General features: G+C 38.1%; 1 protein-coding gene across 1 annotated transcript; it reads left to right on the top strand.

Annotated features, from left to right (window-relative positions):
- The first annotated feature begins 5,367 nt into the window (after positions 1-5,367).
- Positions 5,368-6,603, top strand: LOC149163485 (F-box/kelch-repeat protein At5g15710-like). The gene has a single exon (XM_089429143.1). It carries the CDS (start codon positions 5,368-5,370, stop codon positions 6,601-6,603), a length of 1,236 nt encoding a protein of 411 aa, XP_089285269.1.
- Positions 6,604-25,563: the final 18,960 nt, after the last annotated feature.

The raw sequence follows: 25,563 nt of genomic DNA, 5'->3' as shown, positions 1-25,563 counted from the left end.
ACAACAGCTAGATATATGCGTGATAAGGTCTTATCCCTCATGTACGTGCCCAACAATTACGGTAACATTTACCTCCGATTGCTAGCCTGGTGCAGCAGATAAACTTAAGCGGATATGCTAATTTTAGCTGAAGATAAGTGCAGTTCGCCAAATTGGTGGAGTATCCTTAGAGGATACTACATAAAAGCACTCCAAGAGCAGTTTTCAACAGAGAGCAGAGGGGAGACAGAGAATCTCAGAGAAGCAGAGAGAGTGAAATAAGAGGCTCTCTAGGCTAATTAAAGCCTTATAAAGCCAATGAAAAATTCCAGAGAATTTGAGGAAGTCATCTCCATGGAGAATTTCATCCAGGAAGATTGATGTTGGAGCTTAGGAGCCACCAGGGGTTGGAGGTAGTTGTAGGAGCTACCAGTATTCATTCTTAGTGAGCCAATAGTCAATTCTGACTATAATGAGCTTTCTGAATCCATTACAGGGATTTGCATAAGCATCTGAAGACTTCTAAAGGCTGATATGCTATAGAGAAGTTTTCAGGCAACAAATGATCAAATGATTAGTTTGTTGTTGGTGTCTGATATGTGCTGGAAACAGTAGAAGAAGTTACAGATACAATTGAAGAATTTTGAAGGAGTTAGTGCCATCAAGAAGCTCAAGGTATCTCAGAGCACTGATTGAAGGAATCAAGTCTAAGGAAGCTTAGATCTGTTTGCAGAGTGATGACAACCATGACAGGGATATAGATGGTATTCTAAGCCTATTGGTTCAATTCAGTAACATTTGGAGTTAAGTGTGGAACTTGTAAAAGAAACTTTTCCATAATCCCAAAGAGCTAAGTCAAGTTGACAAAACCTCAAGGAGACATAGCCCACAATATTTGGGTGAACTCCTAGCTTAAATTTGTTGTTATGTGTGGTTATGTATTTGTTGCATTATAGTACTGTTATATGTGTTTAATATTAGCAGAAACAAATAAGCACTTAAACAGTTAAAAAAAAACAACATACACCTATTTCAATTAATTAATTCCACAAATGTCATACATAAGCTAGATCATCTATTTGTTAAGCTTTGGAGTGGGAGGTTCTTGTAAGCATAACAAGGTGTTAAGCCCCATTTCAGATCACCAACATAAATAGAAGACAACAACAATCAAAGCATATGATCTATCTACTATAAAAAAATGGAATCAATCACATTTGAACATACATTCATTATAAATATGGATAAAACTATGGGAAAAGGAACAAACAACTTTATTGATTGATAGAAGGAGAAGTTACACCCAATGTGGTTCGATTGTGTGTCACTCATCCAACTTAGTCCAAACCCTCATCACACCAATAACACATCAATCTAGCAGCATAACATTACTTGAAAATGATTTCAAGTCTCAATCCAACAATATTTCGCTACAATATCCAAATTCTAGCCCTTGATCACTATGATGAGTGGTCAATTTATAAGGAAATGCAAGTGGTTTTGTCATAAATAGGGTATTGAATGGCTTTCGATAACTGGAGTTAGTTTCCATGGAGAAAGGGATGAGAGGGTAGAGGTTGAATGATCCATAGCCTATCCAAAAACGAGCTCATAGGATGAGATAAAAGTTGGGTATCCTTCTAGAATACTCTAGAATCAGGGAATATTCCTAGAATCCTATTTCAATTTCGCTCATCCTCGCCTGGCACAGGTTAAAGTGGGCCTAAGTGCACTACAACGTAGGTATGAATGGGCCTACTTGATATGCAAAGGAGTTGCCCCTGACCAAGGTTGCGCTGGTGTCCCAAAGAGGCATTTCAACAAGGTTTCAAGCTAGGAAAATTTTATGGATGAAAGCATTCAGTATGATGACTTGTCTAGGGCATGCAACAATTGAATTAGGGTTTGATGATCCCTATTTGTACTAATTTGATTGTTGGGAGTGATGTCCCCAAATAGTCTTATAACAACCGTCCATCACATCACATTTAAGAGAAAATTCGAAGGTTCAAGCAGTGCAATATCACATCAAGCATAAAAAACAAGTTCTCTAACTCTTAAAGGATAACCTCACTTTGGCACAAAATAGAATGAAACAACAGACAAGTCAACATTGCAGTGAAAGAAGTTTTGATGTAGGTGATTGGGTATTCCTACAACTACAACCATATAAACAAATGTCCCTCAAGCAAGCTAAGAAGGATAATAAATTATCACCAAAGTATTATGGTCTGTACAAGGTGTTGCAAAAGATAGATACTATGGCATACAAATTGGAGCTTCCTACAACTTCCTGAGTGCACGAAGTTTTCCATGTTTCATGCTTAAAGAAGGTTATAGGTGACAAGCTCCCAGTTCAAACAATATTCCCAGAACTTGATGAGGAAGGAAAAATCATATTGGAATCTGAAGCAGTCATAGAAACAAGAACTCGACAACTACGAAATCGATCTATTTCAGAGTATCTCATAAAGTGGAAGAACTTACCCACTGAAAATTCCACATGGGAGGATGAGAATTTGATACAGAAGCATCTAGAACTACTCGAGTATTGAGGAAAACATTTTTTTGAAGGAGAGGGACATGTTAGGTCCCTATAATACTGGTGATTCCCCCATTACTATTGTCATTGTAACCCTTATTGTTATTGTTGTGCCCCTATTGTCCCCATATTGTTATTATTGTGTCCCATAGAAGCCCACTATTTTTATTTTTGTGCCCTTATATTATTATTGTTATGCGAATTTGATTATATTATGACCCCTTAGACTCCTATATATAGAAAGGAGGTTTTGTCATTTGTATCATTCAAGAATTGTTCATTTGTATAATGTAAAGGAGGTTTCCCCCTCAAAGAAGTTGATTTCTGAGTCGTTGATTTACCTTTTCTATCTTTTTGTGAGTTGGTTTCCTAACAAACTATTGGAACTTTTCAAATAATTCATTTTTATACTTCAAGACATATATCCAAGTCTTTCTCGCATTACCTTCAATAAATGTCATAAACTATTGATCTCCACCAAGTGATTTTTCTGACATGGGCCCACAAGCATCTGAGTGGATTAGGTCCAAGATTTCCTTGGATCTTTATTCATTGCTAGGAAATGACTTCTTCACATTTTTTCCCAAAGGAACACCCTTTATAAACTCCTTCATTTTCTTCCTTCAATTGGGCAGACTTGTAACCACTTGACTCAAGGACGAAAATATTTGTAATGTAGATGGTCATATCTTCTATGCCATAACTCATAAGGATTGATGTCCAAGTGTACTAAAGCATGAGGAGGAGGAGTTAGAATTCTATACAACCTCCCTTCATGAATCCCAATAGTCCTTCCATTTTCTGTATTAGATCCCTTAGCCTAGACAACTAATTTGACATCAATAAATGCTACCCTATCTCCTTTGTTTTCTAAACAAGAAATAGAAAGAAAATTCTTTTTCAAACCTGGAGCATAGAGAATGTTGTTGAGCAGAATGTTCCCACTGGATTCTAGCTCTATGGAGGTAGATCCAATCCCTTTGACCGAATATCTATTTTTGTCTCTAAGTTTGTCTTTGTGAAAAGAGATCCCTTTAGATAAGGTATTGAGATGTCCCTGTTCACCTATCATATGCCTTGAAGCTCCACTTATTACCCACATGTTTTCATTTTCAAATGAACTTGTAAGTGGAGAGTAGAGACTTCCATCTTTGATTTCTTTAGATAGATTAGAGATGAATTTGGTGATGTATCCTTTGATGGATTCACAAAGACTCCTTAGAGCCTTGAGACTTTCCTTGATGTACCTTGCCAAGGAAAAGAGAGAGAAGAGAAGAAGTAAGTAGTACAAATATGTCTTCAATCAAGAGTGCCAACAAACTATGATCTTCAAGCTTTCTTCATTCACCTTAACTCTAATAACATGTTGAAAAACTAAGTGCTAGATAGTTTAATGCTTGATTCTTCTTTCAGTTGATAATTACTTGTGAATTTTATCTATTTTCTTATTACTTTTATGTTCTCTTCATCAAGAAATTATACAAATGTTCAAACCATAAAGATCAGTAAGATACAAAGAACACGATAAATTAGGCTCCAAGCGAGGGGAAAACCCCATAAGGGGGAAATCCAACGATCATTCTCTTATAGAAATAGATCAAAATGAGATATCCAAGCCCTAAGATCAAGAGCAAAAACTACCACAAAGATCCAAGTCAACCCTCCTCCAAGTATCCTCCAATAAAGTCAAATGTCAACATTGGTCAAACCATCTAAAATTTTTGTCAAATCATAGAAAATATCGACCATCAGTAGAGGCAAAATTTCACCCTTGTAATGACCTGAAAAAATCACAATAAAAATTGAAAGTGTGAGCAAAACCAGGGCATAAAACTCGTATCCTCTCTCCTTTGACTTCAGATGTCGTTTCTTTTTTATTAGGCGTAAAATTTATGATGTTGTGATGATGAATGAATGATAGTCCAAGAGATCAAGTTCACTAGTATATATAGTTTTTCAAAAGAGTTGAATATTTAATATTAATAATAATATTAGTGATATTAAGATTAATATGTACTCGAAGGTTGAATGTTAATTGAAAATTACTCACTTAATTATACTTGTATAATAATTATAATTATATAATAATTATAATTATATAATAATTAATAAGGGGTATAGGGGTTGAGGGTATAGGTCTATGTATGACTGTCTCTAGAGTAGCCCAGCTCATCCAAGTAGCCCAGTTGAGTAGCCCGGGAGCAAAGCTGAGTATCCAAGCAATTGATTTTCCCATTCGATTAGCCAAGCAGCCGAGTATAAAAGCCAAGCTATGACCGGCTTATAATGATTACTATTGGCAATGACCTTCTAGCTATGATCGGCAACTAGTCTTCCTGTGTCTAGTCCTCCTGGCTCTGAATCCTGGCAATGGGCTATCGTCTATGACTCCTGGCAATGACTCCTGGCAATGACCTTCAGTCGATGACTATTGGCTATCGGAGACCTAATATTAATATTAAATCTCTACTATACACCTAATAATTATTAATGTAGTTTTCTATTAATAAATATAAATAAAATTAATTTATTAATATTTTTCTTACATCATTTATAATCTAAATCACTATTCTTCAACCATTTGCAAAACATATATAAATTTAAATTTAAATGAGATAGATAGCATGAAAATAAGTCAACCCAATCAGTGAGCAAATATGGATGGTCATATACCTATGCCAGAAACAATTTGAATAATTGTTTTTGAATGGGTGCGACTATCCGCAGCACTTTATAAGTGTAGATATTTCATTCAGAGTGTCCTTGATTGTTCGTGTATGTTACAAGTGTAGATATTTCATTCACACGTCCACGGATTGTTCGTGTGTGTTGGGTGGGTTAAAAATATGGAAATGGAAACATTAACAGACACGTTGTCATGGTGGAACGAATTGCCTGAGGATCTTGAATTTGAGATATTGTCTTGCCTGCCAGCCAAAGTGGCGTTTAGGTATCGAATCGTGTGCAAGCGATGGAAGGAGTTGCTTTTGTCAAAGTATTTCATAAGTCGGTTGCGGAAGCAGCCACTTCTGGTAGTAGTGGATTTAAATCCAGAAAAGCAATGTATGTGTTTCGACTTCGTCGCACACACCTGGAATATCAAATCCTTGCTCACCCATTCTTTTGTACAGGAATGGTCACCAATCCTCTTCTCCAGACGTAGTGTCAAAATACATTCCTCACAGCCCGGGGCAGGACTCGTTCTAGCATGCGCGCCAGGAGGAGACGGTGGCCCTCTGTTTGGCAAGGTCTCTAATCCTCACACGCAAACGTTCGTCGAAATTCCGGCATTTTCTACACGCTCCAACGTTATCGGAGAGTGCATCGTGGTAGATGAAAAGAAGAATGAGGTATCGGAGATTGCATACAAAGTGGTGGTTGTTAGGTATCCAATTCCATTCCGAGCACCTTCAGTGGAGATCTACGAGCCTTCTCAAAAACAATGGATTGTTGCAGGATACCTTCCGGATAATATAACTACTCTGAGTTACAGCAATACACTTCTCTTTTGGGACGGATCATTCCACTGTTACTGGCGATCCTCTATTCTGCGTTTCACCATACCATTGGAGGGAAACGGCAACGGCACTTCGGCTCCCATTCCTGTGCTCTTTATACCATTCCCCGACGGATGCCTCGACCCACAGATGATTGCCTGCGGCTCGCGTCTATTATTAATCGAGTACAAAATCATACCCGTCGAGGGAGGTGGGGAGGAGGCTGTGGAGCTGGTTTTTAGGGTTTGGGAGCTGATTAAGGACGACGGCCCCTCAAACTCACAGTCGCAGTCGTTTAAATGGGTAGCTATTGCACAGATGCCGCCATCACGTTGGCGGGAATGTATGGATAAGTTTATGGGTCCGGTTACGCAACACATCATAGGGGTCGGATCTCACGTGTGCTTAATATCTGTAATCACCATCTCTTATCAGCACAGAGTGATAGAGGTGCTTGACTACGATTTAACGGATAACACATGGAATTGGCTTCCCAGCTTTGACAGAAATTGTCGCGACATCGAACACACCTTTCGCTGGACTCCCATGGCCTTCGAACCTAGTCCCTACTTGAAAGTCGAGTAAGGTAATTAGACACCCTCATTTTGGAGGTTATACAAGGACCAAACCTACATAGCTTGAAATGTACTAATAGACTTTGAGGGCTTAGCTAATACACTAAGTTGTAACGCACTAATGTCTAAATTTAAATTCTAATCGACATTGTCAAATTTAATAATTTTATTTTGTCAATGAAGCTTATTTTACTGTACTATGAGAGCACTAATTGTTTCCCGCTAAATATGTAGACATATCAGTTTCTTGGGTTGGGTTGGTTAGTAAAACATAATATAAAGGAGATACCAATATTTTTCATTTTTCTTTTCATTTATAAATAAATTATTTTGATATTTATTTATACAAAAATAATATATTTATTATAATAAAATATTTTGAAAAATAAATATTTTATGTTTTACATTTTAAATAGATTCGGTAAAAACTTGTAAAATGAAGTCAATTATTGGATAAAGTTAAAAGTTAATGTTGTTGATATAAAAGTAATAGGATTTGCTTCTTTGATAATTCTACCCGTAATTTTTGGAAGAAAATACTTATAATTATTATATGGAAACTAAAAGCAAAGAAAAATACATAGAATAATGGAAGAAAATACTTATAATTATTATATGGAAACAAAAAGCAAAGAAAAATACACAAAATAAAGAAAAAAATGGGGATCACTTAGTATAAATCTTCCCTATAAAGAAAACCTAATAATTTTTTTTAAAAGAGACTTCACTGTTTTAAAAGGGAAAAATTTAAGAGACAATAAGTGTTCAATAATATCTTGCAGATACAAATGAAGTAGGGAAGAATGAGTTTGGAGAATCCATTTGATAAACACTCTTTTTTTTTTCCACTAATAGATTTAGGAAGGTAATTGCAACAATTGAATGAGCATTGTCATGAGAGCTATACCATTTCACATTTTATTATTATGGTAAATATATTATTATGTTGAAATAAATATTATTAACAAGTATATATAAATATATTAAAAACATTTTACTTTATACAATGCAAATTATTTTATTGCATTTTTTTTTTAATAATAAACCCTAATCACAGGTGTTCAACCTTGTTTATCCATAGTCATCCACAATCAAAATACACAAAATACACAAAATAAAGAAAAAAATGGGGATCACTTAGTATAAATCTTCCCTATAAAGAAAACCCTATACTTAATAATTTTTTTTAAAAGAGACTTCACTGTTTTAAAAGGGAAAAATTTAAGAGACAATAAGTGTTGAATAATAAGATTCAATAATATCTTGCAGCTACAAATGAAGTAGGGAAGAATGAGTTTAGGGAAGAATGAGTTTGGAGAATCCATTTGATAAACACTCTTTTTTTTTTCCACTATTAGATTTAGGAAGGTAATTGCAACAATTGAATGAGCATTGTCATGAGAGCCATACCATTCACATTTTATTATTATGGTAAATATATTATTATGTTGAAATAAATATTATTAACAAGTATATATAAATATATTAAAAACATTTTACTTTATACAATGCAAATTATTTTATTGCATTTTTTTTTTAATAATAAACCCTAATCACAGGTCTTCAACCTTGTTTATCCATAGTCATCCACAATCAACCTTAGTTGACCATATTCAACTATAGTTAACCATAATTTAACCATAGTTAACTCATTGAGTCATAATCAAGCTGTAAAATTGTTTAATAATATTAATTTAATAAATTTTGAAATTGTTTAATTCTAAGGTTCATTATGAGGTTCATAAGGTTTATTAATAATATTAATATTAAAGTTTACAAATAAGTTTTAAAATTTAAATTGAATAAGGTTTATGGTGTATTTAATACTTAAGTGTTTTCAATATTTAATTTTTAATATAATTTTTATAACTTTTCTAAAAAATGCATATTAAGCTATGGTTAAACGCGCACAACTATGGTCAACCATGGTTTCCATTGTAATTCATCGTTAACATTGACATTGACATTCATCTAAAGTTAAACATTAATAACTATGGTTAATAATCTTCACTCATAGTTAGACACAATTGGGCATATGTAACTATGTTGAAAAAATGATCTCATAATATCATAATGTATCAAGTAAATTTCAACATCATAATCTCATGAACAAAAGATTGGCACCATAATGTGATGAAAAGAATTGACATTGCATGTGACGATTAAGAAATTTGCGTCACAATGTGAGAAACAATGATCAACATTGTAATGTGACAAACATAAAATCAATATTGTAATGTGATAAACAAAAAAAAACATGATTAAGGTTTTTTATAGTTGTTCATAGTCATCCATGTAAATCTTAATCAACTATAGTGAATCATGGTCAATCTCTATCAACCAAGAGCAAGCATGGTTATCTTCAATTAACCATAGTCAATATATAGTTAACAACTTGAGTCGACCATAAGCAGGCATGGTCATCTTTGATCAACCATAATGACCATAGTCAGTCATGGTCAACAAAAATCAAACATTTTTTGTCATATTCGATGTGGTCAACCATAGTTAGTTATGGTCATGTTCTAGCGGCTACAACCACCCTTCAAAATGTTGCCTTAGCTTCGTTTTGGAGCCTCCTTACCAGCCTTTCACAACAACATGTCATGCCTTGTCAAGTACGCAAGCATCAATGATTTTCTTGCAGAATGACACCCTACCCATCAAAGCTTCATGCATCCCCCGCACAGGTTGTTTGACCAGACTTGGTCCAATTGCATGATGAGCAGCTCCCTCAAGAAATTGTGCAATTCTGGAGGGCAACCAACCTTCCCTTTAGAAATTGCACAATTTTGTCTGGTAGCCTGCTGAGCTCAAGAATTGCGCAAATCTACCTGTCACTGTTCACCGAGAAAATTGCCCAATTCTTCCCCGCAGGGTTGCTCAATCCACAAATTGTGCAATTCTGGGTAGCAGTGAGCTATTGTGCCCAGAAATTGCGCAATCCCTCTGGGCAACCAACCCAACTCCCTCCCAAAAATGCACATTTCTTCCTCCTAGTTGAGCAAACTGTTGCATGTGCAGTTGAGTTGACTGGTTCCCTCCGTGACCGAGAAAAATTGATTTGCATGCATGTTCTACTTCTCCCAAGGTAGCATGCAGAGGAATCCCTTGATTTAGGGATCTATTTTTAGCAGTTGGAGGTTGCATGCGATGATATCAAAAACCTCCCACCAAGTGTTGCTCTTCCTAGATTTGTGGCATGCACATTACATCTTTGATTTTATTGAAACTTATCAACCGGACGTTGAAAAGCTCATTCCTCACATCGACCTTGCAGCTCTGACATCCCACATTGCATCTAGGAGTCGTCGACACATCCAACTCAACTGTCTTGGGGTATGTCCAGTGTTCACGGCTCGCGCTGTGCTTCTGTCACTTTTTGTTTTTTGCTTTGTGAGAGTGTTTTATTCTTGATTTCAGTGAAGACTTGCTATCATTTACATACTAGATTTTACTAGCATCATTTCAGTTTTGTTAACATCTCACTGCTGTCGCAGGCATGAAACTATTTTTTACGAACGATCGCTGATTCGGCGACTTGCCTCACCCACATGCATGTTGTTCCCTTTTCTGAATCTCTCTTTCACTGTTTTCATGCATGATCATTCACTTATGCTTACAATCAGTATCGCCATGCATTCACATTCACTTTCAGTTGCCTGTTGGCTGGTCTTGGCAGCTTTGTCCCAGACCTTGCATCACCAAGATAACATTGCGCAATCCTAAGAGGGAAGGCTCTGTCTTCCTCTCAGGAAATGTGCATTTCTGCCCAGTGACTTACCTCCATTCTTGCATTGTGCCATTGAGGGACAATGCCTATTGGCCAAAAAAATTGTGTAATGCAGACACTGAGCCTGCAACCATTTCTAGCTGAGATTGCACATTACGCAATTCCAGCAGTCAACAGCAAGGCTTGACTGTGCATTACTTAGTTCTAATAGTCATTCAACCTCTTGATAGCCCAAACTCTACCTTGCACAGTCTTAGCAGTCAGTCTCTCGACCTCTCGACAGAAATTGCACAACCTTCATGATGAGTCACACATGTATGTTGCAAGCCAGTTCTCAAGTTCATTTCGGTTTTCGACTGACAGATTACATGCCACGAGTGTTTCCATGTCTCTAGGTATCACAGGTGTTCATCTGCCTCTCATCAGCATACGTACAATGGTTTCCAGGAGAGAAGAGTTGAAGACATTGTTCATATTGTACTTGGGGATGCAGTCGATCAAGTGTATATGAACTTGCCTACCCATGAAGACATCAAGCCATTCATAGATAAGGACATCAAGAAATGACGATAACAACATCACAACAAGAAACACCATGAACAACAGATGAAGGTAGCATACCGGATCAAACCAACGCAAGGGGAATCTTGTTGAGAACACAGAGGCGAAACGAAGTTGCAAGCTAGCAGATCCACTTGTGATGAAAGCAAGTTTGGAGACTAAGGCTATGAGGTGACGACACAACAAGAAGATCACATGAAAGCAGAGAATGGAATAGAGGAGTTGCATGTGCTGAAGCAGTAACTCAAGGAAGAACGGGAGTTGCATAGATGAGAGAACGAGTTGTTGCAAGAACTGGTACAACAGGGGGCGCAACATGCATAGATGGATGAAATTGTGCCCATACAATTTATAGATTCATCCTAATAGCTGGCATGGAGCGGACATGGTGAGCAGTGTTGTTGATCACATGCAAGGGGATTCAGCAACATGCACGTAATTGTGCACACGCATGCGATCTAACCCATTTGGCACACTCACCAAGGAAAAGACAAGAAGAAATTCCAACTGGAGCTGAACATGTAGTTGACAGTTGATGCGCATGACCACTAGCACACAATGGAAGATCAACATAGACACTATGCTTTAGTGTGTTGCCAATTCGTTTGCACCGAAGAAGACCATGCACACACTAGCAGATGAGTTGAATGAAGGAGCCATACCAATGCACTCGGATGCAATGGAGGCAAGATTTCACTTCAGAAAGATGTCACCATGGAATGCATGTACACCATCATGGACGGCCAAGCTTGGCATCAGCTCACCACCTTCACCATCACAAGCATGTCAAAGAGTTGGTCTCACCACAATAGACCGAGTGTTAGTGATGTCTTGCATGGCTTGCTCAAGCCATTTTGTCTCACATGGGCACATGTGCATTGTAATGTAATGTCTTGTCAGGTGGAAGTTCGAGTGTCGATAATTGGATGTAATAGTCATAGCATAGATGAAGAGTCATGAGGTTAGATGAACTATAACAAAGGGGAATGTCAAGGATCGCCCCACACTTTTTTATTAATAGAACCTCATAACTTGTTGTAAAGGCTTTTGGTTTTCCAAGCCTCCAATAGGACTATCTTAGAGAGAGCTTGGAAATATTGTAACGAGCCTTGGCTTCTCCACTACGCAGAGCTAGTATATGTCTTTGGAGGAGAATGTGATTGTGACTGTAACATTCCACTGTCGGGACTGGTGGTTAGAAATGGATGTATTGTATGACTGGAACTTACACTTCCTAATATAACAAAGCCAACACATTTCATGCATATGTTGTATTGTATTCTATGCTATCTGGTTTACTCTAACTGATATATGTATTTGTTTTCTTACGCATGCACCTATGGACTATTATGTGTATGTCTATATGAATCTTCTGAAACATGTTGTTGGTTTAACCATCACCTTGGAGTTCTAGCTAACTTTCCTTCCATGTTGTGATGCATATTTTCTCGTGTGTTCCCTTCTTAACTCTGTGCTATCACAAGTTTCCAAGGGGTGCACTCATCTCAACCCTTGTGTGTTAGAACCTCTGATACACCTTCCTTGGCTTGCTGCAGCTGTTGCACCCTTGCTAGCAACAAAGACATCTTACTTGCCTATGTGTTAAATGGTGATCAAGGCATTACTGTACAACCCACTGCTGGGACTCCTACACCAAATGGTCTGAGGTCTAATTGTGACTTCTTACCGTGGAGATCCCCTTACATGTTGGCGGGTCCAACACCATCACCATTTTGGCACTAGAAGGAGGGCCAGGTGAAAAGCTGGTTCCTCACATCTATTTTGAATCTCTACACATCTATCATGACTAACTACAAAGTTTCTCTTATGGAGTGTATGTCTTATGGAAATGATTTCATTATCTCGGAAAATCTCTCAAATAACTTTTCACATAAAACATATGATGGTGGAGGCCATGTAGCCTTTGTTAGGTACGCGATCATCATTGTAGGCTCATGCAAAAGACATGGAATATTTGAAGAACACATGACCTGCGCGTTGTTCGTCTACACGCTTTGAGGGCACCCAATGCACTAGTGTGCCACGATGCTTGAAATATCTATTCATTCTCTTGCTCATCTGGTCGCAGAGATAGATTGTCCTTTCAATCACTTTAACCATAAAGCACTCGATCAAGAAATTCTGAAATAACAAAAAGCACCCGATGAATCCATTGATCAATTTTACACACACTTTTGTAATCTTGCATACCAATTCCCAGAAGATGAAATTGATTGGGAATTTCTTTATGGAAGATTTGAGTATTTGTGAACCCAACGTTTTGGACTACCAAGTGAGTCCATCATCAGGGGATGCATCAATAGATATTCTCCAGATATTAATGATGTATCTAAGAGTTAGACTTAGGTTATATATGTAGGATATTAAAGAAAAGATGTAAGAAAATAGGTCGGCTAGATTTTCATTTATTTAATTAAATAATTAAATTTTTTTTAATTAACTAATTAATAGGTTTAAAGGATAAATTAATAAATTAATTTATTAATAAGTTAAAGTGACAACTTAATTAATTTTATTATTTATAGAATTGCTTATTATTTTTATTAATTTTATTTTAAATAGTTGGTTTACTTGATTGATTAATTAATTAATTAATTTAATTGATTGATTGATTAATTAATTAATTAATTAAAAGAATTGATTAATTAATTAAAATAACTGATTAATAAATTAGTAATTGATTAATTCACACATAATCAATTGATAACATTAAACAATGAAAATGATCTCTAGGAATGATAGATAATATTATAGCATTAACTCACCAAATCTATTAGGATTTATTAATTAACTAAAAATTAAATAAATTTATCAATTAAATAAAATCAATAAATAATTAAACATGAAATAAATAAATAAAATTAAATAAAGAGACATATTTACAAATAATAATAATTAAAATTAATAAATTAATTTTAATTAATCAAACAGATTAAATTAGTTAAAAAATTAATAAAAGTAATTAATCAAATTATTAAGTAATTAATTTTACATTAAAGAAATAAACATAACAATTAAATCAACAAGCAATAAAATTAATTAATTAGTCAAACTAACAAATGAATAATATAATAAATTAATAAACATATTAATAAAGAATAATTAATAAAATTAATTAATTAATCAAATCTTTTAATTAATCAATTAATAAATCAATTAAACCAACTATTTAAAATAAAATTAATAAACATAATAAGCAATTCTATAAATAATAAAATTAATTAAGTTATCCCTTTAACTTATTAATAAATTAATTAATTAATTTATCCTTTAAACCTATTGTTAACACCCAGGTTGTTCCCTATGACTCCCAAGGGAATACGGCCGGGGTAACCACTAACCAATCTTTGGATCACTGTTTCTAGCCAAACTGTGATCAGAGAGGGCTCTCTCTTTATGATTTGTATCTGTTATGATACTGTTTTAGGCTAGGTATTATGCACAGGTTTTGTTTATGTTTTGGTTGAAGAGTTTCTTTCAGGTCTTGTGATGTAGTTTTCACAGAGTTGAATATCATTGGGCAATGGAGTCTATGGCTGTGGGTGTCTAGAAACCTTGAGGTGAATTGGTGGAACTTACAGGGCCATTTGGATACTTCATAGAACAAAATTTTTGATTTATAACATGCACAGGTGAAACAAACAGTGAAAGCATTTAAGAATTTTCACTAAAGTATTTAAGTATTTCCACCAAACTAGGTATGAGAAACGGATAGATGTCTCAGGAGCAAACTTGAATCCCTGGGAATGTCTATCAATGCAAAAGATATAGTTTTAAAGTGCAGCAATTAAGAATTACACTTCTTTCACTGTATCTGAAGAAAACATGGATAATAGCTTAGATTGAGTTCAGGGTAATCAGTGATTAAATCCTGGAACTATTCTTTTACTTTGCCATTAAGTGTAAAACATTTAAACAATAAAAGAGAACAAAAGACTCGAAAACATGTAATACAGAGATTTAAGAAAGACTTATTGTTTTATGAAACACTCTGGAATCCTGCAACATTCACCATTCATCACAATGCATCAAGGTACGCCAAGCTTCAGAAATTCCATTCACCCTTTGTATTATTTCTCTGAGAATTTTACAGCAAATGAGATGCCCAAAATGAAAGTAACAACAACCCCTTAAGCTTCTGTGAGGGGTGAATATATACTTGCGATCTTTTACAAAAATATCTGAGTTCTAAGTTATCTCAGACTTAATATTCTCACCAACTTTTGAGATATTATTATCAGAAATTTATTACAGCATTGAATACAAAATAAAGGCGTCTTGATGTTCTGTCAGAAGATATTTTGGCCTTTGGGAGCTGCTGAGTCGGTTGGGATACTTTGATCAAATGCTGGAGAACCCGACTTTATGGCTCGTGTGCTGTATTTTGGGTTTGCCACCTGTGATTGTGATTGCTGCTGTGGTGAGTAAATAGCCCTGCTGAGTTGGCTCAGCATCTGTCTTTTCCTTGTAGATTTATCCACCAAAATTCTGCCTGTGCATGACTGTTCATAAACTGGAGAAAATTAACGCTACAGGTTCTGGCCTGATAAGATTATCTGTGTCAAATTCCTCCATACTTCCTGTGTGGGCAATAGGTGTTTTATGATTGCCTCCATAGTTTCATCTGCTTCTGTATACTTAAAGAAATTTGGCGGTGTATCAAACAGGTGATCAATTTCATTCATAATGAAAAACAGGTTATCCACCCTATCATACAAATTCTGCCCTGATGCTGGCCCTGTTTCTGCTGAGGTACTGGGCTGTTTTGCAATTTGTGCTGCAGCATGGGCATCAACCCTTTTGATGTAATTGTCCAGGGTAAGCAGTCTTCCTACACTGCTTAATATGCTGGGGAGGCCTCTGTTTTGTAATGCCAGGAATCTGTCCAGGAATTTGTTGATTTCAGTCTGCATATCCTGTGTTCTCCTCTCCAGCGTTCCAACTAGGCTTCTTAGTGTCAGGACTCTTTTAACTACTGAGATTGTTTCAGTCCTGTTAGTAATTCCCATGGTGGCTAGTTGAGAGCTAGTTTTGTTATTTAAAATATTGATCATTCTGTTGGCAGCATCTGGCATATGGCCAAGGCTTGCTCTAGCTCTGTGTATTTCCCTGTTTGCCTTTGTAATGAGTACTATTTGCTCATCCATAGTCTCAATATACTGCCACTGATTGGTGATGGACCGACCAATGTTACCCCAAAGGACTGCTTTTAGCTCTGCTGTTACCTTTTCTAGTGTGAGCTCCTTTTCAAGTTCAGTTATCCTCTTCTTTAGAACTTTTATTTCTCTTTCCTGCAGCCTCACTCTGCTTGCTCTTATCAAATCTTTCATTCACTTTAGTCAAAGATCTCTTGACTTCATCAAGCTCTTTCATTTGAGCCTCAAGAACTTGGATTTCGGCTTGCAGCTTCTGCATGTCCAGACTAGGAGTCTGCTCTGTTTGGTGGTGTAGCTGTTGCTGTAGTTGGTGCTGTAGGCCCTGTCTGTTGAGGAGGAGGAGTAGTTGTTGGAGGGGCTTCCTCAAGATTGATTATTTCAGGAGGAGGCTGGGAGGTTTGGCCCTCTTCTTTTTGCTTTAATGCTGTCTGTAGTGCTGCCTTTGCAGCTTCTGATTCTCCTAGTTTGTCTTGAGTCTGAACTAGCTCCTTGTACAGGGATATCATTAGGTCTGTGGCATCCTTTTCCAGCCTTTGCTGGGCAACCTCGTCTGTTTGCGGATGGATGGTAGCTGGGAGCTTGATTTTCTTTCTTAAGGCCGCCATGTCCGCATCCCTTAGCTTCAACATTTCTTGGATACCTTTAACATCTTTAGGATCATGTCCTATTTCTATGATTACATCTTCCAAGGTCTTGATTCTGTTGTCCTTGGCTTGTGATGATGCTCTCTCCAATTCCAGCTGAGAGGCTGTATTATCCAGGCTGCTCTTCAATTTGTAGTTTTCCAATGTTTCATCTGCCAAGGAGGCATACACCATTTCACCAGTTTGTTTATGCAGTTCGATTTTATCCATAGGGTGTATGTCTTTAGCCAGAACCTCCATGTTGGTCCTTAGGTAATCCGAGGTAGATTGGGGATGCAGAGTGGTGGGCATGAAGTGACTCATGATCATTTTGCCTTCACTTACATCAAAGGCAGACATGAGTCTTTGCTGATTGGTAGGAGCCAGGTTCAGCAAATGATTGTACAGCTGTACTTTAATAGGATCACTCCTCCTTTTAATGTCAATAAATTGCTGTTTGATGCTTGACTGTCCTTCTCTGTGCTGGCTGGAGGAGCTGACCTCTCCTCCTATAGCTCTATCATGTTCATGCTGGAATGAACTGGCTGAAACTTCTCCACTGGGTGGGCCCATGCCCGTTGCTTGTCTTATTGCTATGTCATCTTCTGGGAAGTCATTTAATCTTTGTCTTTTCTCTCCCCGATTGATGGATGAAGTCAGGGGAGTCTCTCTATCTCTTTTTCTGGTTAAGTCCTCCTTTTGTGGGGTTTGGAGGACCGAGGTATCAAAAGTAGTTTCTGCCCTGGGAGGCACTACTGTCTGAGCCTGTTGCTCAGTGGAACTTGGAGCATCAATCACTCTTTCTTGCTGCAAGGGCTGCTGTTCACTATATTGAACCTCTTCTTGCTGCTGCCCTTCTTCCTGCTGCTCCATCTCTTCTTGCTGCTGTAGCAATGTATCCACTTGCTCTTCTGTCAATGGAGGTGGCTGCTCCACCTGCTTCCCTTTATCTTTGCTGGCTGTCTGCGGTGTTTCCTCGGCAGTTTGCTGCTGTGTTGTTGATGATGTAGTAGCTGCTCCAAGCTGCTTTTTGTATGAGAGGGGAACCTGTCCACAAGTTTCTAAGTCAGCTTCCTTTTGCATATTTCTAGCCTCTCTCTCTAGTAGCTCTTCATTAGTAATTTCCTCCTCTAGGGTACCTTCTTCCCAATTTGATGCATTGGCATACTGTTCAATCTCAGGTTGTCTCTTGTGTGCATAGCTACCCAATTTGTATTTTATCCTCCTGAGGGAGACAAAATGATTGGGGTCATAGGGTATCCATTCAAAACTAGTTTGCAGTCTGAGGCCCTCCAGGATATTGTCTGCCTCCTTCCACCCCTCCTCTTTTCTGTTATATAGGAAAGGGCCCAGCTGGCTCCTTACTTTTAACTGTGACTTCTTGTTCTTGCTTTGAAAATGGAGGTAGTATGAGTTTCCAAACTGTCTGAAATATTCCAAGGCAAAAAGCCTCATGGGGACATACCTTGGCAACCTAAAAGGGTTCAACTCACAGCCATATATCCTGATGACCGTGTGGTTTTGGTAGAGGTACCAATTACCAATGCTGTAGGACTTATTTAAATGGAGAATTCTCCTCATGTCATCAGTTAGTCTAGGAGGAGGAGTACCATGCAATACTGTCATGGCTGGATAAATGAATAAATCAATGAACTCAGAGTATGTGTAAGGTGATACAGAGGTATGATGAAAAACAGAGGTCCAGAACACAACTGACCTTGGACTTCCCTGGGCATTGAGTTGCTTCAAAGGAAAAGAGAAGGTGGCTGGCTGATAAAACAAGAATAGGTGGTATATGTATGAGGTATACCTGAATAGTCTTTCCCTCTTCAAGTTCATAAACTGGTCATGGATTTTATCTGCAATGTATGTAGCATAATCATAATGTACAGCTGGGGGTTTACCAGGAGAGAATAGAGACAGCATTGCCATTATGCTATCATCCACATCCTCCATTCCCTTGAATCCTAGGGCATAGCTGATCAAATCCACTAACATCCTGCCCAATTCATTCAAGTACTGATATCCAATAGGAGGAGTTCTGATGGATTCAGAGCCTGGTTTTACAAACAGCTGATTGATTTTAATGAGTTGGTCACTTGACAGCTTGCTCCCTTTCTTTATCAAATTCTGCATATGGAGGGGGGTCAATTGCTTGGCAGTATGGAAGTGCAGCATTTCATTTATACTCTCTGGGGTGATATGGAACAGGACTGAGCCTGTGGGGCTGATGACAGCTCTTTGGTTTGGGTCATAACATTCCTGGCAGCTGTAGACCAACTCTGGCATAGGATTTACCTGGGGGAGGTTGTAGATGGGCAAGTTTGAGTCCCAAATCCCCAATATTTCTGCTCCACTCAGGTGCTGGGCTTTCAACTCATTCAGCATCTGGATATTATATTTGGAGCCCATAAGAAACCAGTCCAGCATTTGATAATCCATATCTCCCAGGGCTTTCCATGCTAATTCCTGGTGAGGAGCGTTGAGGGGCTTGATATTCAGAGCAATAGGAGTGTCCATGGTTTTCTTTAAGCTCAACAACTCTAAGTAAATGGCTTAAAAGGACCAACACAGAACAGAAGTGCTTTTGTAAAAACAGTGTTGAGTTTCAGGTATCAGAGGAGAAAATTATACAACAGCAATTGAAATACTGTTTATATCAGGAATCAAGGCTACTGTGTGGTCTCACTATGTCCTCTTCAATAGGTGAATTCCGTAAACAAGAGTCTTTCGGGAATGCGCAGGCAATACCTCTTTTTTAGTGAAAATACGGGCAACAAGGCTCAGCTGGCGTTTTTGGACTTCACAATTACAAATGGGGTATATGCAGAGGGAAATGGCCGGTGAAATTATGAGTTTTATCTTTTCTCTAGCCCTCTGAGTAATTTTATTTTCAACTGCAGGCGTATGGAGGATAGAAAACGAAAAATACCTGGTAATTCACGAACAGAGGTCGTGTATGCGTGCAAGGTTGATGCTGTGGAGGTCGCCTTGGTCAACTGAGCAGGTTGGCAGAGTTCAGGACGTAAACGGTCATGCAGAGAAAACAGTAGAGAAATGCGTAAAAATGGGAAAAATAGACGTTTTTGGCTTAATATGGTCCTTTTACAATTTTGGCGCTTTTTAGTGATGACGTCAGCATGACGTCATTGGTGGGTCAAGGTCAAGTGACGTCAGCTGACGTCATCGGGTGACGTGGCGGTATGCTGTTGGTCCATGGGGGATGGTGCGGTGGCAGCCACGTCAACGGCGAGGTGGACGAATAACGGAGACAAGGACAAGCGGACGTGACGTGGCGATATACAGTTGGAAAACGGTTGGCGGTTAGGACCGTAGCGGTTACGGTTAAGGCTAGCCGCTACGGTCTCTCGGGGCGGTTTGGGTACGGTCCCAGAAGTGTCAGACCTGGCTCCGAGAGCCCTCATCGCGCGACGCGTGGACTGGCCCTGACGTGACGCAACGTCACTTTCTCGGGCGTTAACGGTCCGCTGCGGGGGCTGCTCCGATATCATTGTGGATCGTCGGATCCTCGGGACCTGATCCGACGGTGGGCAGAGCAACAACGTGCTCGGGTTATATGCGCGGGCGGAAAACTTCATATTATGGGTTTTTGTAAGGTTTTGCAATGTATTTCAATTAACTTGAGTCCGCGCGCTGATGCTTGGGATTAAACGCCAAAGAGGGGTTTTGGACCTTGGTAGTTTTTCAAAGGGGGTTTAGGGGTGAAAAGGGGTTTTTATGAGGTTTCTTTATGCAAATGAGGGTTTTAAACGTAAGTTGGGCTGTAGCAAGGGGGAGTGGGATGCGAGAGGTTCACCAAAGTGACCAGAGGTCATTTTGGTTCCTTTTTAAGAACATATGGCTATAATGCCAAAGGAAGGGGTATTTATAAGATTTGGGGCTTTATACACCATAGTGTTAGTATTATTAGGGGAAGGGTAAGATAGGGGAGCTATATAGTAAAATTAGAGGTTAATATGAATAAAGGGGGCAAATGAAGGGGATCTCACTGAGTTTATCTGAAATTGATTTAGTTTTGAGAGTAGATCAAAATGAAAAGATCTTAGACAAGAAATGTGGCTTCTGTATGAACAAGAACCACCATAAAACCATGATCTCTCTTCATGAATCTCAGCTAAAAAGGGAATGTTAGTAATGAAATGAAGGGGGAAAGGGAGGTTAGTCATGCTCCTTGCTGCAATTTGATGGAATTAACCACTTTGTCCATTGATAGATATTGTCTTGGCACAACACCTTTTGACATATGTGCAAATGGTGAAAATGCCCTTTCTGCAACCACAACTGCTTACCCAGCTACTTTCCTAGCATTTTTTGTTTCTCCTTGGAGGGTGCACTTGGACTTGCAAACCCTCACTTGCCTTTTCTTTTCTTTGGCTTTTTCTTTATTCTTTTCTATCTACTTCTACCCTTATTTCTTCCAAGGTCCCAGATTAAGCTGTTGGGAACCTTTACTTCTCTACCTAAACTACTTGTCTGCCAAGATTGAACAGTTTGGACAGACTCCTTTCTCTATTCTACAACAGAAAATTTAAACATGGCATGATCCAGATTAGACTTTTGGATCATCCATCAAAATTGGAATAAGGTCATCAACATTGAAACACTTTACACACCTTCTTGTTCTCTGGGAAATATGGGATCTTTGTGAACTCAAAGCAGAGCATATTTGGACTTTCTTTTGCCAATCATGAGATATGAAACCTATTGATATAGGTATCCAACAGTGGCTCCACATGGGGATGGTTTTTCTTTTGAAAGACCAAGAACAGCAGGTCAGATTGCCTTGTTCTTTGACTGCCCATCTTAATCTTGAAATTTGCTGCATTAGTGTGTGAAAATTGTGTGCTTCTTTCTTAGAAGACCTCTGATTCTATTTGCCTCTTGCTGGTTGGTGAATCACTTAGAAAACTGTATTTTACAATCTAAAACAGAAAACAATATGTACATCTGCATATATACAATGAATCCTTAGGTTCCACTCATGGGGAATAGTCAAAGTAGTGCTTCAGCATCCTGCCATTAATAGGACCTTCATCCAAGTCAGTTTCAGTCAGACTTTTAAGGAAGTAGGTGTTGTTACCTTGTACTGCTTGGACAGCAAATGGTCCTTTCGATAAAGAGTCAAACTTTCCATGTTTTCCTTTCTCTTCTCTTCTTGCATCCCACTTTAAGACTTTGTCCCCCACATTGAAATCTTCTGCTTTGGTTCTCCTATCAAAGGCCTTTTTCAATTTTTCTTGTAATATCTGCACTCTGCTGAAGACTTGTTCTCTAGTTTGCTGTAAACAGATTATCTGATTGATTCTCCTTTGCATATCATTTGGCTCTGCTTGGCTCTCTTGCAGAAGCTTCATAACCGGCACTCCTAGTGATGAAGGAAATTTGGCTTCTAATCCATAGACTAACTCATATGGGCTGGTCCCAATTGATCTTTTTGTTGTTAGTCTATCTGCCCATAAAGCATTTACTAGTTTCTTATGCCAGTTCTTTTTGTTCTCTTCCAGCACTTTCTTTATGATATTTATTAAAGTTTTGTTCGATGATTCAGCAAGGCCATTTCCTTGAGGATAGTAAGCAGTTGAATGGCCCAAAGTAATGTGAAATTTATGGCAGAAGTTCACCATTTTCTTGGATTTGAAGGCAGCAACATTGTCTGTTATTATCTTGTCTGGACAGCCAAATCTAGCCAGTATATTGTTTTCTAAAAACTGAATGATTACTGAATCATTTGCTTGTCTGCATGGGGCAGCTTCAATCCACTTGGTGAAGTAGTCTGTTGCTGTTAGAATCCATCTGTGTTGCCCTGAAGATGAGGGATGGATTTCCCCAATGAAATCCAAGCCCCATTGTTGGAAAGGTCTCTCTGTTGCAATGGGCTTCAAAGGAAGTGGCAGCAACTGTCTTTTGCCTTCAAACAGTTGGCATTTGTGGCATGAGGCTGTAAATTTCTTAACATCAGAGAACATGGTGGGCCAGTAATAACCAGCCCTCAATATCTTGTCCACAGTGGACTTCCAGTACAAATGTCCACCACAGCCTCCAGCATGGAAATCTTGCATGATATTGTTAGTTTCATTCTCTATTAAACAGTGCAGCAATATACCTTCATGGTTTTTCCAAAGTAAATTTCCATCTATCACACAAAATCTAGATGTTTTCATTTTTAGGAACCTACACTTAGTTCTGGACAGTCCTGGGGGAGCACACAGGTTTTGTAACACATAGCAGATATCAGAGTACCAAGGAGATTGTTCAAAGGCTACATTGATCTTTGGAGTCGCCAGCTCTGTTTCACTGTCCAGTTGGTTGATATCTAAGGCTTGGAAATTTGCTTCTGTCATTAATTTGGCCAAACCTTGCCCTTTTATCAGCTTTGTAGGTTTTATTTCGATGTCAAATTCTAGTATATTGGCAATCCATTTTCCTCTCCTGCCTTCTAAGTTTTCCTGGGTGAGAATGTCTTTGACAATAGGACTTGGTACATAAGCCACAACATGGGAGTAAAGGATGTAAATCCTAAAGTCTTTAATAGCTTTGATCAAAGCATAGGCTTGTTTCTCCATTATTTGGTACTTTAGAGGGGCATCTCTGAGAGCTCTGCTGAAGAAGGCAATAGGCTTCTCATTCCCTTGGTCATCTTTCTGTAATAAAACAGCAGCAATAGTATGCTGGGAGGCAAAAGAGAAAATGATAAAGTCTCTGTCAAACTGAGGATTAGTTAACACTGGGGTTCGAGTCAAGGCCAATTTTATACGTTCAAAGGCTTGTTTTGTTTCAACAGTCCATTTGACCTTTGAATCTTTCTTTAGCATATTGTTTAGTAATCTGATTAATTCTGCTAAATTTGGGATAAACCTTCTTAAAAAGTTGATTTTCCCTAAGAATCCTTGCAACTCCTTGACATTCCTTGGGTGAGGCATTTGTAGGATAGCTTGTATCCTATCTGGATCAATTCTTATGCCATCTTTTGAAATAATGTGTCCTAAGAGTTTCCCTTCTTCCAAGCCAAATAATGACTTCTTGGGGTTTAGGGAAATGCCATATTTCCTACATGTTATGAAAATCTGTCTCAAATGTTTCAAGTGTTCTTGGTCAGATTTTGAAAAGGGTGTAAGATCATCTAAGTAAATGACCAAGAAGTCATGAATCTCTTTTGCAAAAGCAATGTCCATTGCTCTTTGAAATGTTGCCCCTGCGTTTTTCAATCCAAAGGGCATTTTTACATACTTGAAAGTTCCCCATGGGGTTGTAAATGCAGTTTTGTCTTGATCATTAGGGTGTACTAGGATTTGATTGAAGCCTGAGAATCCATCAAGCAATGATATCCTTGAAGCCCCTACTACTCTTTGAAGAATGTGATCCATTTTGGGTAAAGGGTAGTTATCTTTGAGTGATACTTGATTCAAATTCCTTAAGTCTACACAGAGTCTAATCTCACCAGTTTTCTTTCTTGTAGGGACCAAATTTGAAATCCACTCAGAGAACCTGATTGGTGCTATGATACCAGCTTTGAACATTTTATGTAATTCTTTTTCAATAGAAGGAAGGAGCACAGGATTGATCCTTCTCAATTTCTGTTTGAATGGTTTTTGATTAGGCTTGAGGGGAATGGTGTGCTGGATGACAGAAGTATCATAGGACTTTAGATCCTCATATCCCCAAGCAAAAACATCTTGAAATTCTTTAAAGAGATCAATGTATTTGGGCTTTTGATCAGGGGGCAAAGAAGCAGATAGTTTTATTATTTTGGGCTTGTCAATAGTACCAATGTTGCATTCTTCAACTGCTGCATCTAATGGCTGCATCTTTGGCTTCCTAGGGATGTCATTTGAATCAAAAATGTCCTCTAGTGGGGTAAGGCCTACTGGAAGGAAATTGTCTTTGAGTTGTATGATTTCAGCTTCAGCGTTGCTCATCTCTTCACAGTCAATTTGGTTAATTTGCTGAATGTTTTCATTGTTGAAAATGGTTGGACTCAGTAGTTGTTTTGCTGTTCTAGGTGACATTGGGTGAGCAGACTGTTGAAACTGTATTTGTGATGGACTTGCTCCATCAAGTATTTGTGATTGACATGCTGATTCAAGTATTTGTGATTGACTTGCTCCATCAATATCAATATTTAATCCTGTGAACTCTTGTTGCAAGGTTAAAAAATTGTTTATTTGCATGTCATCCTCAAATACTTGCCATTCTTTGACATTGTTTGGAATAGAGGGTCTGTATTTGACCTCGGCTGTGAAACAGTTATTGGGTTCTAATGGGAATTTGAAGGTGCTGGCAAACGTTGCCAAGCTGTGTGCATGGAGATTGTGGCCCCTTGAAATTTTTGTGATAACAAACTCAGAGAAGGTCTCTAGTATTTCAATTACAGCAGATCTGTAGGACCTCAATCTTTTGTCATTGGTGAAAAAATTTCCTTTTACTTGTTGAATTACCAGATCAGAGTCTCCCATGATGGAGAGCCTAGGTGCTTGTAATAACCTTGCTAGTTTGAGACCTAGTAACAGAGCTTCGTATTCTGCCATGTTGTTAGTGCATCTAAAATTCAATCTATAAGCCCTGCCTTCTGCATAATCTTTCTCTTTGTTATGTATCCACACTCCAGCTCCTGCCCCTAACTTGTTAACCGAGCCATCAAATTCTAGGACCCACAGGGTATCTTGCTGAACAGGAGATTTAAAATTCTGTCCATGAGATGGCAATGTGAGCAGGAGTTGGGGTTTCTTCCCCCATTTGTTTTCTAGGACAGCTTTATCACTTGTTTGACAATCTTTAACAACTAGAGGAGGGAAAAGGTGTATTGTTGGTGTGCTTAATGTTTTGCAGGTGCTACTTACTTGATCAATGTTTTGTTC

Source organism: Pinus tabuliformis, chromosome 5_1 (genome assembly GCF_031772625.1).
Source record: "Pinus tabuliformis cultivar Carrire ecotype Pingquan chromosome 5_1, CPIR1, whole genome shotgun sequence".
Classification (NCBI taxonomy): domain Eukaryota; kingdom Viridiplantae; phylum Streptophyta; class Pinopsida; order Pinales; family Pinaceae; genus Pinus; species Pinus tabuliformis.
Note: the sequence above shows the minus strand (reverse complement) of the source record. Positions and strands in the feature narration are given on the sequence as shown.

Coding starts and splice junctions, on each gene's coding strand:
- LOC149163485 (XM_089429143.1), top strand. CDS start 5,368: ATGGAAATGGAAACATTAACAGACACGTTGTCATGGTGGAACGAATTG.